Below are 14,957 nucleotides of genomic sequence, written 5' to 3'. Positions count from 1 at the left end.
TATTTAAGGGTCTATATGTATGGTGTTGAAGTGTTTGTATGTTGCTTTTAACCCAATCCTATAAATTTATCATTTAATGTCGATATTTTCGTATCGATTATTTTCGATCAACGGTGATTAACGTCGATGATGACATAGAAATCAGCGTCGACAATTTGCTAACATCGCAGATCCCTTACCCCAAACTGCTAGCACATCTCCCTAAGGATAATTTCGGAGTATGAATTTTTGTAATAACATTTCTCGATTGAAGTAATTCTCCAAGATGAAGTGCAGATTTAGAGCACAGACGTAATCTCTCTTAAAGTCTTAAAAGTTGACAGTAGAGAAAAGTACATCAATAGTTCGCAAAACACGTCGTCTTATTATAGCAGATCTAGATTACAGTTACATAGTCATCTTCAGTGCATATGAGAACAGGTGACAGTTCAAATTAGAGTTCTGTAAGCTCTACACCAATAATGGGTATTACGCGACACTTTGTTGTCGTGTGCCCTGAAGGTAACTATGTAACAGTCTAAATCCAGATCTGCTGTAATGAAACAAAAGAGTTCGCCATCGACAGCTGTTATTTTCTCCGTTGTCTATAGTCAGCGATCGCTGCACACAACAGTCTCGCATGGGTTTCAGTCTGATTTTTATAACTTGCTTGCCTTTCAGCTTTTGCACAGGACAGTTCATTTTACTTGGGCGCCCTGTGAAAACATCGTTAGTATGTTCCTTACAAACCACACTGATGTACTCATGCCTTATTTTGTTTCTCCTATATCTGTCTTTCTTTCCTAATTCAAGTGTATCCCCATGGTTGAGCTATTCCTAACTTAAGTCGGTGTTGATACCGAAATGTAAGGCAGTAGCTGTTAGCAGCGTTTCGGCGACACGCACATCATCAGCGCGCTGCTGGCGTTTTGCAGACGGAGCAGTGCGGGGCGCGCGTTCCGTCCGCCTCCGGGTCGGCGCGAGTGCTGGCTGTAGACGCCGGCGGCCTCCGCACCGTCTACACCCCCGCCTGGGCCGCCCCCGCCGCCTCCCTGGGGCCCGTAGCCGCCCGCGACCTGGCCGGCGCCTCGGTGCGGCACCCCACCCCCGCTGGACCCAGCACCGCCACCGGGGTAAGCTTCACTTTCTAAGTAACATCACGTACTGCTGGACAATTCCGTCAGGCTTCAGTACCCACCACTAACAAGTGGTGATATGTTTGAATGAAAGTACTTCCTGCTGGCTTCTACACGTTACCTTCAACCGAAGTTTATTTACTGATCTTTATACCACGGCTTCCCCCAATGGAGGTTCCAGTCCTCCCTCGGGCATGTGTGTGTGTGTGTGTGTGTGTGTGTGTGTGTGTGTGTGTGTGTGTGTGTGTCGTCCCAACGAAAGTTAGTTTCAGTTAGTTAAGTAGTGTGTAAGCTTAGGGACCGATGATCTCAGCAGTTTCGTCCCATAAGACCTTACCACAAATTTCCAAAATTTCTTTATACCGCTTCGCCAGCTCTAGATTGATCCTCTAACGCTGGCGACGGTTTGCAGTCTATCCCGCGGCCACAGATTATATGTAGAGTGGAAATGGACACGTCCTGATTGCCAGCTCCCACATATGCCAGAAAAAAAGATAACGCCGGGACAAGTAAATTAATGTAAGAAACACAGGGCCGCAGAAAGCGGGTGACAGACGATCAACATGTGAAGTCGCCAGATAACATATTCGTACGGCCCCGCGCGCGCAGTGATTGAGCCTATCGGTCTGTAGCATTTGATCATCCAAACCCAACTTTAGTATTCACGCCGGTGTGGCGCTGAGCCTACTTGCGCTACTTCAGCACGTAGGGCTCACGGTTCGAGTCTTGCGTCAGGCAGGCAGTGTGTTTTTCATTCACTTAGACGAGTATGTGTTTACATTTAGGTGAGATTATTTCATCTGCCGATCTTACGTTCTCCGCTGGTTTATTGAAAAGTGCACTACAACAAAAAAACTACCGTATTGTGTCACAAGTAAATGAGTATAAGCTTCTGAATTCCGTCGTTACCAGAAAAGGGCCTTATTTCCTTCACTAAAAAAGTCTGGAAAAAATAAAAAGGAGTGACAAAAGAAACGAAACTTAAAGTAAGAACAGATTTTGCCTGGTTCCAGCGATGACAGTAATTCTGTGGCTTCTGCTTTTTCAAAAAATCACATATACAAAAGGTGTTCGAAATTTTCCCCGTTATGCAGCGATGTGTAGCACTGCCCCCTACAAGCGAATGTAGGATCACAACAAGCCCAACCGCTGCACGTGCGGCGTGGTACGTCATCTTGCGACGTCATATGTTCAACGTTTGTCATCCACTTTTGCGGCTCCGTGTGATTCTTGTTTTAAACTTATTTGTCGCAACGGCATCTAACTCGCTTCTGGTTTTTTCAAACGTCGATAGGAATCACCTCGTATGGTCCTGACGCGGACACTCTGGAGGCGATGTGCGATGTATGGTAACTAAGACAAATTCGTAAGCCAAGATCGCTAAAAAAGCATTTTATTTGATGACCAGTTTCGACAGAGCTATGCTGTCATTATCGGATCTCATGCTTTTGAATGCAATACAAAGCGCATGCAGTGCGAAGCGATTAGTAACACTGATGATTAATATGTTGTAAAAACTGAAAAGTATAAGATTCGATGACTACTGCTCGGCCCTGTCGAAACCGGTCGATCAACAAAATGCTTTTTTTCTGCGATCTTGGCTTGGGAACTTTTCTTTTTACGTAACTCATTTACATTCAGAAAATTGAGAAGGTAGTCTGATACCTTCGGATTATGCTATTCATCGCATTACGGTATAAAAATTCCAACAAATTAGAAAAGAAACACTTCATTAAGAACGTTCTAAGTGCCATATCAGGGAAATGACTGATTTTAGCGGCCGATAGAAAAGTTTTTACAGGTCGTCAATAAGAAATTTTTTGCAGGTTGGTTCTTGCAAAGAAGAAAACAGCAACCAGCTACTCTTAATAATGCTGTTTTTCTTACAAAGAAATGCCGTTACCTGTTTCGCACCGACAGTTTCGTCTTCAGACGGCTGTTTATGTGTATATTGCATTTGTTTCTTTTCAACAGCTAATGTAAACAACAACTGACGTAATATACACATGAACAGCCGTTTGCAGATGAAGCTATCGGTGCGGAACCGGTAACGGCACTATTTGTGTAAAAAAAGAAAAGAAGGACTGGCTGATTGGTGTTCTCTTGCAAGGATCAGCTTGTGTTTTGTACTTAGCCACGGTCTCAAAATGTTAGTTTTCGACGAAATAGCAGGAAGAATGTTTTTATTCGAAGTGCCATTCATACAGAGACACTGGGTTGTAGTTGTGAGAACACAGCAGAAAAAGAGTAAGCTTTTCACTTTCACAGGGTGCGGCAAATAAGTGTCCCGGAGAACAGAGTTGCAGGGTTCAAAGAAACACAGGAGGGCAAAGGATAATGTATTGCTAATCTGACTGTAGCAGATGATGAAATTGACCACCATTCATGTCTTGACACTTCTAGGCCCTGATCAGTAAGCTGCTGAAGGCGGATCGAATCTGGACTGCTGAAACTGCTGCAATCTCATCCGAAATGTTCTGCTTCAGTTCATCAACACTATGAGGAGTGTTGCGATACACTTCAGACTTTAGGATTCCCCACACAAGTAATCGTACTCTGGCAGTTCAGGTGAGCTGGTGGGCCACGACGAGACTGACCTCTGCTAACAACTCCTTCACGGCATCCTGTTGCACGTAGCTGTAGGTCTTTTCCTCCTCCTTTAACGCTTGGATCCACTCGTCTGGGCCACTTTTGTTCGCCCCACCTCGTAGAAATGTGTGGTCAACTGAAACCACTCACTATCTTTTAAATTTTGGAACTTCAGAGGTATACATAGCTTGACATAAAGACCTGGCGCCATCCTTTAATTTATGTTTCAATGTCTCTCTCCTTCGTTTGCCAGCTGTATCAAAGCTCGGGACATAAAACAGATTATCGAGAACACAACAGCACTAAAAATGCGTTTTACGAAGAAATGGCTTTTAGAACGTTCTGCATTTCCACTCTTCTTACGTACCTATCGCGCCAACATCTGAAGGCTTTTCCCTGGTCTTTAGCACTGTGATTTTCCTTCATTACCTGCAACAATCGTTCGCTGAAACTCGGAAACCCAGGAACCGCATACCTTAAGGCTTTTTGTCGTTCCGTATTTTTATGTTTGTGAATCTCTATGGCTTCCCTGAAGAAACATCTACATCTACATCTACATGTACATCTACATCTACATTTATACTCCGCAAGCCACCCAAGGGTGTGTGGCGGAGGGCACTTTACGTGCCACTGTCATTACCTCCCTTTCCTGTTCCAGTCGCGTATGGTTCGCGGGAAGAACGACTGTCTGAAAGCCTCTGTGCGCGCTCTAATCTCTCTAATTTTACATTCGTGATCTCCTCGGGAGGTATAAGTAGGGGGAAGCAATATATTCGATACCTCATCCAGAAACGCACCCTCTCGAAACCTGGTGAGCAAGCTACACCGCGATGCAGAGCGCCTCTCTTGCAGAGTCTGCCACTGAAGTTTGTTAAACATCCCCGTAACGCTATCACGGTTACCAAATAACCCTGTGACGAAACGCGCCGCTCTTCTTTGGATCTTCTCTATCTACTCCGTCAACTCGATCTGCTACGGATCCCACACTGATGAGCAATACTCAAGTATAGGTCGAACGAGTGTTTTGTAAGCCACCTCCTTTGTTGATGGACTACATTTTCTAAGGACTCTCCCAATGAATCTCAACCTGGTACCCGCCTTACCAACAATTAATTTTATATGATCATTCCACTTCAAATCGTTCCGCACGCATACTTCGAGATATTTTACAGAAGTAACTGCTACCAGTGTTTGTTCCGCTATCATATAATCATACAATAAAGGATCCTTCTTTCTATGTATTCTCAGTACATTACATTTATCTATGTTAAGGGTCAGTTGCCACTCCCTGCACCAAGTGCCTATCCGCTATCCGCTGCAGATCTTCCTGCATTTCGCTACAATTTTCTAATGCTGCAACTTCTCTGTATACTACAGCATCATCCGCGAAAAGCCGCATGGAACTTCCGACACTATCTACTAGGTCATTTATATATATTGTGAAAAGCAATTGTCCCATAACACTCCCCTGTGGCACGCCAGAGGTTACTTTAACGTCTGTAGACGTCTCTCCATTGAGAACAACATGCTGTGTTCTGTTTCCTAAAAACTCTTCAATCCAGCCACACAGCTGGTCTGATATTCCGTAGGCTCTTACTTTGTTTATCAGGCGACAGTGCGGAACTGTATCGAACGCCTTCCGGAAGTCAAGAAAAATAGCATCTACCTGGGAGCCTGTATCTAATATTTTCTGGGTCTCATGAACAAATAGAGCGAGTTGGGTCTCACACGATCGCTGTTTCCGGACTCCATGTTGATTCCTACATAGTAGATTCTGAGTTTCCAAAAACGACATGATACTCGAGCAAAAAACATGTTCTAAAATTCTACAACAGATCGACGTCAGAGATATAGGTCTATAGTTTTGCGCATCTGCTCGACGACCCTTCTTGAAGACTGGGACTACCTGTGCTCTTTTCCAATCATTTGGAACCTTCCGTTCCTCTAGAGACTTGCGGTACACGGCTGTTAGAAGGGGGGCAAGTTCTTTCGCGTACTCTGTGTAGAATCGAATTGGTATCCCGTCAGGTCCAGTGGACTTTCCTCTGTTGAGTGATTTCAGTTGCTACGGGCGTAGTAGCTCTCCTCTACAGCGGAAACCTGCGTTTTGGCAAGTTTTAGTATGTGGTTGGTCTCATACACGAAGAAAACTTCCCGCAACCATACACACACGCTGTAAATCGATCGACGAAGGCCATATACCTCAGCACAACCAAAACGCAATCTGCAGAGTGCAGCTTGCGTGCCGTTGCCTGGGCGTAGCCTAGCGTTATCTTTAAGATTGGTGACCATGCCCCTGCTTTTCCGTCTGCTGTTATTGGTTTTCTCGGACAATCTGGGGAAGCTCTTAGTATAGAAAGTAGCCAGGACCAGATATTACGTCAGGATGAAAAAGATTACGAGAGGACTCCCGACAAGGCCAGAAGAGTTGTTCAAGTCGTAGGTGACAGAAAAATGTACTGCGTTGGCAAATATGTTTCGCTTGTGTTGCAATCAGTATCAGTCGTTGTCATTCCTTATGAGAAAAGTAAAACCACTGTTTCATTTAGTGTTTTCTCAGCTGTGAATTACAAAGTAAACAACAAGAACTGTGAAGGAACAAAAAGTTTGCTAAATGTTTGCACGCTATCGAATTCTCACGATACTTGCGTGTCGAACAGAATAACAAGAGCGCTCTGCAGGTGTAGATGTCTCTTCAGAATTAGGGAGTCGAGATGGAAAGGGAAATTACGGGATGTTATTTCTTAGAGATTTTACAAGGGCAATTCAAAAAGGCAATGTAGTAGTGAGAAAATGACAATGTGAGTAGCATCAGTCATTTTTGTAATCTCCCCAACCTGTATGTGCTTGATAAGCTTCCCAATTCCGTCCTGAAAAAAGCTTTGTGGGATCAACTCTTGGATCGCCTGCATTGTCTCGTAATCAGACGGTGCTACTTCACCCGATCAAAAAAAGTGGAGATTGGTTGGAGCAAGTTCAGACCTACACCGTTTATGCTCCAGCAGCTGAAAACAAAGATTTTGAATGTGCTGGGGGCGCGTCTTACTGAAGCAAAATTACAGCTTTTGACAGGTTTGTCTTTACTCTGATTTTGGGTTTCAGATCTCGCTGTAGCTCATAGTTGCTTTCACTCTTTACTGCTTGACCTTTAAGAGTGTTTTAGAAATGGCACCATATAATACCGTAAGGTGCTGTTAAAAATTTCTTTAACAAGCGACCGGTTCCAAAGAATGTCGTCCTCCATTACAATTTCGATTAACAGCAAGAGTTATAACGGAAAACGATGACGTCTAAAGAGCAGAATGTTAAAAATAAGATCGGAAAAGGCATAGTCGAATTTTCGACACTGTGCTCCTTTTTTTGCCGTCATTGTATTCCAGTGTAACTCTTGTTGTTAACTTGAGTGGTGGTCTTTGATCGAAACTGTTCGCTCATTATAGAATACTTCCACAGTAGGTTACAGTCTTACGTAGTGTTTCTTCAGAACTTCGGGAAAGTTGTATCAAGAGCACAACCAATAGAAGCATTGTCATTATAAACTTTTTATAGAAGCTTGCCTTTCTAACTGGTAGCAAGATTTGAACAAACGATATCTGAATCGCAATACAGCTGTTGGTTTCAATTTACATTATTCAAGCACAACAATAATGGTTCATGGGGGAGGCCAATATTATGCCTGGCGCTAATAATAATAATAATAATAATAATAATAATAATAATAATAACAATAATAATAAAGAAAAACAAGATTCACAAGTCTGTTGATTATCATAGTAAATTTGAAGCCGTACTTAGTGTTATCAGAAACAGTAAGGATAATGAAAGAGAAGAAAATTTAAAGCGGCATTATCAGTGTCTATGTTAATCTGCACATGGTCATAGTGATTATTCGTGGGCACGACTGATTCTCATGTAAGGTGAGAGGTGGACTGAGAGCATGTGTGCCTTGTGTTGTTTTGCAGGACGGCAGCGTGTGGTCGGTCGAGGTGCTGTCGGTGATCCACCAGGGAGTGCTGGTGATCGCGGAGCTATCGTGGCGAGCGCCGGACAAGGACCTGCTGGCCGCGCGACGCGACGGGGGTTCCCCGCTGTACCTAGTCACGTGGGAGGTGGACGGCGGGGGAATCACCGGAAACCTCTACACCGACTCCTCCTGCGTCACGCTCTCTCTCTGGCCTGACACTGTGTTTCACATTCGGGTAAATTTTTCTTGTTACAAACATACATTATCCGAGGGTGAGTCAAATGAAAACTTTAAATTTGTAATAACAAATCGAAATTTCGCCCCGTTATCCTGTAAGTCGGTAAGCGTGCTACAAACAGCGTGCAAAATGGCCTGTAGGTGGCAGCATAGTGCAGATGCACACATACCGTCGCAGTATCAGTATAAAGATGGCCGTCCCACTTGCGACTTGCACCATAGAAGAACAGCGTTCTGTTATTGGGTTTTTGGGTAGTGAAGGTGTGAACCTATTGAAATTCATCGACGAATGAAGGTTCAGTACGGTGATGCATGTTTGTCACAACACCAAGTCTACGAATGGAGTAGGAAGTTCGCAAATGGTGTGACTTCAGTGAAAGATGCTCCTCGTCCAGGTCAGGCACAACGAGTTGTGACTCCACAGAACATTGCAGCAATCGAAGCCATAGTGAAGGAAAACCGCCGAGTGACACTGTACGACATTGCAACGTGGTCACACATTAGTCATGGATCAGTACACCACACTGCACATGATGTGCTCCAGTTTCACCAAGTGTATGCAAGATGGGTGCCACGGCAGCTGACGCCTGAATGAGAGAACGACGTGTTGATGCTTGTGAAGAACTTCTTCGGCACTTTGAACGAGAAGGTGATGGCTTCCTTGCACTAATCGTTACTGAGGACGAAACCTGGGTTCACTTCTACCAACCGGAAACGAAGAGAGCGAGCCAGGAATGGCGCTATTCCCCATCACCAAAACCAAAGAAGTTTCGACCAGAGCCATCAGCAGGGAAGATTATGCTGACTCTCTTTTGGGACGAAAAAGGCGTCATTTTGGAGCATTACATGCCTAGAGGGACCACTGTCACCAGTGCATCATACACTGATCTCCTAAAAAATCATCTGCGGCCTACAATCAAATCAAAGCGACGTGGACTGCTGTCAGCAGGTGTCCTTTTGGAACATGACACTGCCCGTACAACAGTTGCAACACAGACCTACATTATGAGTGTCTTCCTCATCCACCATGCTCACCAAACCTTGCCCCAAGTGATTCCCATATGTCTGGACCACTCAAAGAGGCAATGAGAGGAAAGAAGTTCCGTTCTAATGAATAGGTACGCTACGCGGTGCATGGGTTGTTGAGCGGACTACCAAAAGAATTTTTTTCTAAAGGAATTTATGCACTTTGTAAGCGCTGGAGGACTTGCATTGAGCGTGGGGGAGATTGTTGAAAAATGATACAGCTTTGTACCACTTCTGCACAATAAATAATATTTTTAAAAAAATATTTAAGGTTTTGATATGACTCACTCTCGTATTTCATAGAGTCCACCTAAGAAACATGAAGTTGTAATATTATATGAGCACTGTAAGCAAGCAGTTTATGTGGGGGCTTCTGGAGCGAATGTAAAGAATTCTATATATTCTTCCACCCCAACTGCGCTGCCGTCCGCCTATCCGCCCACCCATTCCGAATTGTCAAACCAAAATGTTAAACTGTAGCACTTTCAGTGTTTTTCAGACATTACTGAAGACATCAAATAACAAAATCGATAGCTGGTTCAGGCAAACCACAGTGTACTTTTGGCGTCTTTTGTTACTCTTGCCCAAAGAATTCTTGTTCAAATGTCAATCTTGGTTTGTTCGTGTGTGTGTGTGTGTGTGTGTGTGTGTGTATGTGTGTGTATGGTTGTTTATGTAGAAACTGCTTTTCTAAGTAAGATACAGATACTTTCCTGCCACTATACAGTGTTATCGGTAATGGGAATGAATTCTCTGTTCTAATTTACTTAGAGAAAATGTGGAAAAAGATAAATTGACGCCTTCAGTGGTAAGGCAGGTTCGTAAGCATGAACTGGTTGTATTATACTAAAAAAATAAAGAAAAGCGCGGACCGAATTGACGATCAAGTTAAGTAGGCCTATCAGGAAAAGGTCTTGGTAGCTACTGTAACTATGTCCACAAAATGAGATGCGACATAGTCGCAGCACAATTTTCCCTGTGATTCAATATTATATGTACATATTTTTATTTTTGTTGTTGTATTACTTTAGAAGAAAGTCCAATCAAGATACCTTTAATATAGAATGCGCAATGTGGCTGGAAGACTGGTAAATATTGCACTGCAGGAAGGTTTTTATTTATAACATTTTAACCAACGAAATTAGGTATTGACAACACTTTTTTTCTGATGACCATCTTTTCACATCTGACAGCGAGAACATACTTTCGCATTTAGATTTTACTATACACAATAAAGTGACCGCACTGTAATAATCACAAACGCCACTGTACCACAACGCCACCAGTACACAGTTTCTGTTCCTGGTTGTCATGGGATCAGAAGCACTTGGACAACAGTGACTCAACCAATTTTTAATTCCTTTTATTAAATATTGTACTCACGCAAGTATATTACAAAACATTGACCTTTCTGTTTAAACAGTTATAAAGACATTCACCCTGTTTGCAATCAGATATTGAAGGACCATACAAATGCCTGTTTTATGGTAAATTAAAACAGTATTAATCCTTGATTTAGAACAAATTACTTAAAGAAGTCAACAATTGTCTGAACAAATAACAAATTTCAGCGCTTGCCTTAAGAAAAGTTTCTAAAAATCATTAATTGTGATTTTAGAACAAATTGTTCAGAGACATGTAAGTGCCTGAACAAATTATGAATACTCACTGCTTGGGTTAGAGAAAATTACCAGTGAAGGACCATGTTAACAGGAGCGAACGCATTCACACATGTAAGAAACTCTGCTTATCAACAAGCCACCAGTGGCTGATGACATGCCACAAAGGGACGCCTCACAAATGGGAGCTGCAAGTATACAAGTGACTAAAGAGTGAACAACACCATAACCCTGACACCTTTCTTTAAATATCAGGCCAGAACAAACAATTAACATGGTACTTCTTGGCAAATTAAAACTGTGTGCCGGACCTAGACTCGAACTCGAGATCTTTGCCTTTGTCTCGGTCCAGCACACAGTTTTAATCTGCCTGGAAGTTTCATATCAGCGCACACTCCGCTGCAGAGTGAAAATCTCCTCCTGGAATTAACATGGTCTGCATCCAAATGTATTGCAGAGCCACGCAGTAAGCCCACTGATGGAACCAACCGCAAAAGTGCAGGGGAAGAGGAAATTATTTCACTGGCCAAATGAAGTGCCATAAGACATTTTACGACAAGAAAGCTACTGTGGTAAATCACTACGGAAGCCCACAATAGAGCGGTTAACACCATGCTCTCTCACACTGCAGCACAGTGCAATAACTACCTTTTTAACTCGAGGGAGGTGCGGGTAACCTTTTCAAAAATTAACAAAGCAAAATTTTCTAAGTAGGATGCAGGTGCCAAATATGGATGAATGCTCCTCCCATAAAAGATAGGCACAACATTTGGCGAAACAACAAGATCATACAATAGATGATTAACTTAAACGAAGGGAAAAGCACAGTAGCGCGGCTACTACGGTCGCAGGTTCGAATCCTACCTCGGGCATGGATCTGTGTAATGTCCTTAGGTTAGTTAGGTTTAAGTAGCTGTAAGTTCTAGGGGACTGATGACCACAGATGTTAAGTCCCATAGTGCTCAGAGCCATTTGAGAAGCACAGTACTCTTGGTAAGTATAAACATGCCACGAAATACTCTAAAGAAAAAGAGACGGCTATTAATACCTAATTATTGCCAATAGCATAAACTACCAGCAAAATTTTTTCCGGACATTAAGTATTAGGGAAACACACATAAAATGCACAGCAGTGGTCTTTTTTTTTTTTTAAAAAAAAAGAAAAAAAAACTAAAATTTAACACACCTCAGAAATGTACACATTAGTGGCACTTCAAGCTAGGAAGGCTGACTAGTGATTGCAATCCTACCTTTAATACTTGTGCTTCCAAATCCTCGGCGAGACGAAATTAGTAGGTTGAAAATGGTTCAAATGGCTCTGAGCACTATAGGACTTAACATCTGAGGTCATCAGTCCCATAGAACTTAGAACTACTTACCCCTAACTAACCTAAAGACATCACACACACCCATGTCCAAGGCAGGATTCGAACCTGCGACCGTAGCGGTCGCGCGGTTCCAGACTGTAGCGCCTAGAACCACTCGGCCAAAATTAGTAGGTCCGAGCACAAATCGAAACGGGGTGGAGTGACCATAGTGCCGATGGTCTCAGATGAGACACGCACACCACATACAGTGATATTTCACAGATGTTTACACAGCGACCGCGAAACGTTAATGGTGAGGAAAGTTGTCACAGCTGCTCATCCAGCATAATGCTGAAAGCACTGTCTTTCCGCTGGTCAGGCGGTTCCACCTTGATCCACCTTGATCCACTTACGTTGCTTCACTAGTCACCAACGAATCATTCCCCAGGCACTCGGGCTACATACCACGCACAAACCTGAGGATTCACAGTATGGGACCACGTTCCCACAGTACAGACCGAGCCGACCGTTACTCTGTCACTGTTAAGCCACCCTCGTTCTCCCGTCCTCACTCCAAAACCGTCTCAATGTCACCGACGCTTACCGCCTCCTCCATGCACCATGCTTCGCACCCGCTATCTTCGGACAAACGTAACCACTTCTGGAGCGTGATGCAAGACATTGAAACACCCTGCGGCTCAACCATTTTCTCGTACTTCACTACTGTTACTATGCACGCTGATAAGTAGCATTCTCCAAGTATCCTTCACACCCAATTGTATGAATAGTTTATTCTATAATTACTGTCAGCATTTTGGAGGGTTCTATTTCTGGAGCCACAAGTTCTCCAGAAGGAAATCTGATTACGATGGAGTTGGAGAGGTCGTTAGGATTTATGAAGTGTTGGGCAAGGGGCTATGAAAGCAGCATTATAAACATACTGAATGATGTGGACTGCATGGAGTGATTTTTGGCATATCGGCAATGTAGAGAATATCCACTATGTGATCAAAAGTATCGGGACATCAGGCTGCAAATGACTTAAAAGTTAGAGTGGCGCCTCCATCGGTAATGCTGGAATTCAGTATTGTGTTGGCCCACTCTTACCCTTGATGACAGCTTCCACTCTCGCAGGCATACGTTCAATCAGGTGCTGGAAGGTTTCTTGGTGAATGGCAGCCCATTGTTCACGGAGTGCTGCACTGAGGAGAGGTATCGATGGTCGGTGAGGTCTGGCACGAAGTAGGCATTCCAAAACATCCCGAAGTTGTAGGATTCAGGTCAGGATTCTGTGCAAGCCAGTCCATTACAGGGATGTTATTGATGTGTAACCACAGTCTGTCTGTCTACAGACGAGGATTACGTGTCCCTTCACGTTTGCACTTCACTATCACATCAGAAACAGTGGACATAGGAATGTTCAGGAATGTGGAAAGTGCCGGCCGCAGGTTTTGCTACGGTCGCAGGTTTGAATCCTGCCTCGAGCAGGGATGTGCGTGATGTCCTTAGATTTGTTAGATTTAAGTAGTTCTAAGTTCTAGGAGACTGATGACCTCAGATGTTAAGTCCCATAGTGCTCAGAACCATTTGAACCATTTGAATGTGGAAATCTCATGTACAGACGTATGACACAAGTGACACCCAATCACCTGACCATGTTCGAAGTCCGTGAGTTCCTCGGAGTGCCCCATTCTGCTCTCTCACGATGTCTGACTACTACTGAGGTCGCTAATATGGAGTACCTGGCAGTAGGTGGCAGCACAATCCTCCTAATATGAAAAACGTAAGTTTTTGGGGATGTCCGGATTACTTTGATCACGTAGTGTAGGAGAGAGCTTTGAGATATATCTTCAGCACGGTAGATGGTTTGGGTATTATTATAAGTTGGAAAAGTAGGTAGTTTGATAGAAAGGAATGAATGAGACAGACATGGTTAGTTGTAAGTGCATATGTATGGAGTTTTAAGAGGAGACTGTAATGTCAACACAGTGATGGTCGCTATCCCCGCCCCGTTGCTCGCCCTGACATTCCTCCTAAACTTGTCCACGACTACTCCCGTGCCATTTGGGATGTCTTCTGGGATTCCATACACACCCAGGTCGAACGACACGACCCTACCCTCCAATTTCCCGCTGACATCTCCTGAACTGCTACCTTCCTCCACCAGATCTTGCCTGACGCTGTCGCCACCCATGTCCCTACCAAAGTCATCCACCCTCACTGCCTGTCCTTCGTGAATCCCGTCGTCCCTACCGATCTTTCCTCCACACTCGTGACCGGGACACATTCACCAGCCACCGGCAATTTCAAAGCCACACCCGCAACTTGCTTACTGGGAAGAAACGCCGTGCCTGGCGACAGACATGCACACAACTCAACGCCACGCTCCCGAGAAGCTCTTCCAAGTATTGGTCTGCTTTCCACCGCTTTACTGGGAACCGCCCTACCTCCCAGTACACTCTCCTCCTTGATGACCGTCCCTTTCCTGACAACCTCAGTAAGACCAACCACTTTGCCTCCCACCTATCCGATGCTTTTCCATTCCAAATGATCCCCAATTTTATTAGTCCTTCTTCCCCAACATCATCAAATGTACGGATACCTCCACTTCTCCCATTGCTCCTAGCTTCCAGTACTTGGGCCACACACCACCATTAGGACTCAACACTTCCATCACTATACAGGAAATCAGATTCACACTCTGCACTAAACGCAATACCGCTCCTGACCACGACTGCATTACCTACTGCCATCTCAAACACTGCCCTCCCTTCTTATTGCAGTCCATGCTGCCCTCTACAACGTTATCCTTGCCACTGGCTTCTACCCCGACCTGTGGAAAACCCACCATATCCTAATGTACTCCAAACCCAACAAGCCTTCATCTGATGCCTCTGTCTATCGCCTTATATGTCTCACCTGGGTGTTTCAGCAAGCTCTTGGAATCCATCCTTGCCTGGTACATCTGTCACCACTTCCACTGATACCACCTCCTCCCCAATGTCGCTTTCGGCCTTCCTTCTCTGCCGATGACCAACTCCTACACCTCACTCATCTCCTCTCTCTCTAGCTTAATTCCTGTCGCTTCACCATTTCTGTC

At 44.1% G+C, this 14,957-nt stretch overlaps 1 protein-coding gene across 1 annotated transcript in view; it reads left to right on the top strand.

The window, feature by feature from the left end:
* The window catches only part of LOC126095576 (uncharacterized), a gene marked incomplete at its 3' end in the record, with an annotated part of 182,393 nt that overhangs the window by 165,240 nt on the left and 2,196 nt on the right, over positions 1 to 14,957 (top strand). Inside the window, exons 5-6 of the mRNA XM_049910352.1 lie at positions 915 to 1,112; positions 7,667 to 7,903. Coding sequence (XP_049766309.1) covers positions 915 to 1,112; positions 7,667 to 7,903 — 435 coding nt within the window. The remainder of the gene's footprint in view (positions 1 to 914; positions 1,113 to 7,666; positions 7,904 to 14,957) is intronic.

This window comes from Schistocerca cancellata, chromosome 8 (assembly GCF_023864275.1).
Source record: "Schistocerca cancellata isolate TAMUIC-IGC-003103 chromosome 8, iqSchCanc2.1, whole genome shotgun sequence".
NCBI classification, from domain to species: Eukaryota; Metazoa; Arthropoda; class Insecta; order Orthoptera; family Acrididae; genus Schistocerca; species Schistocerca cancellata.
The sequence above is the reverse complement of the archived record's forward strand: the minus strand, read 5'-3'. Positions and strand labels throughout refer to the sequence as shown.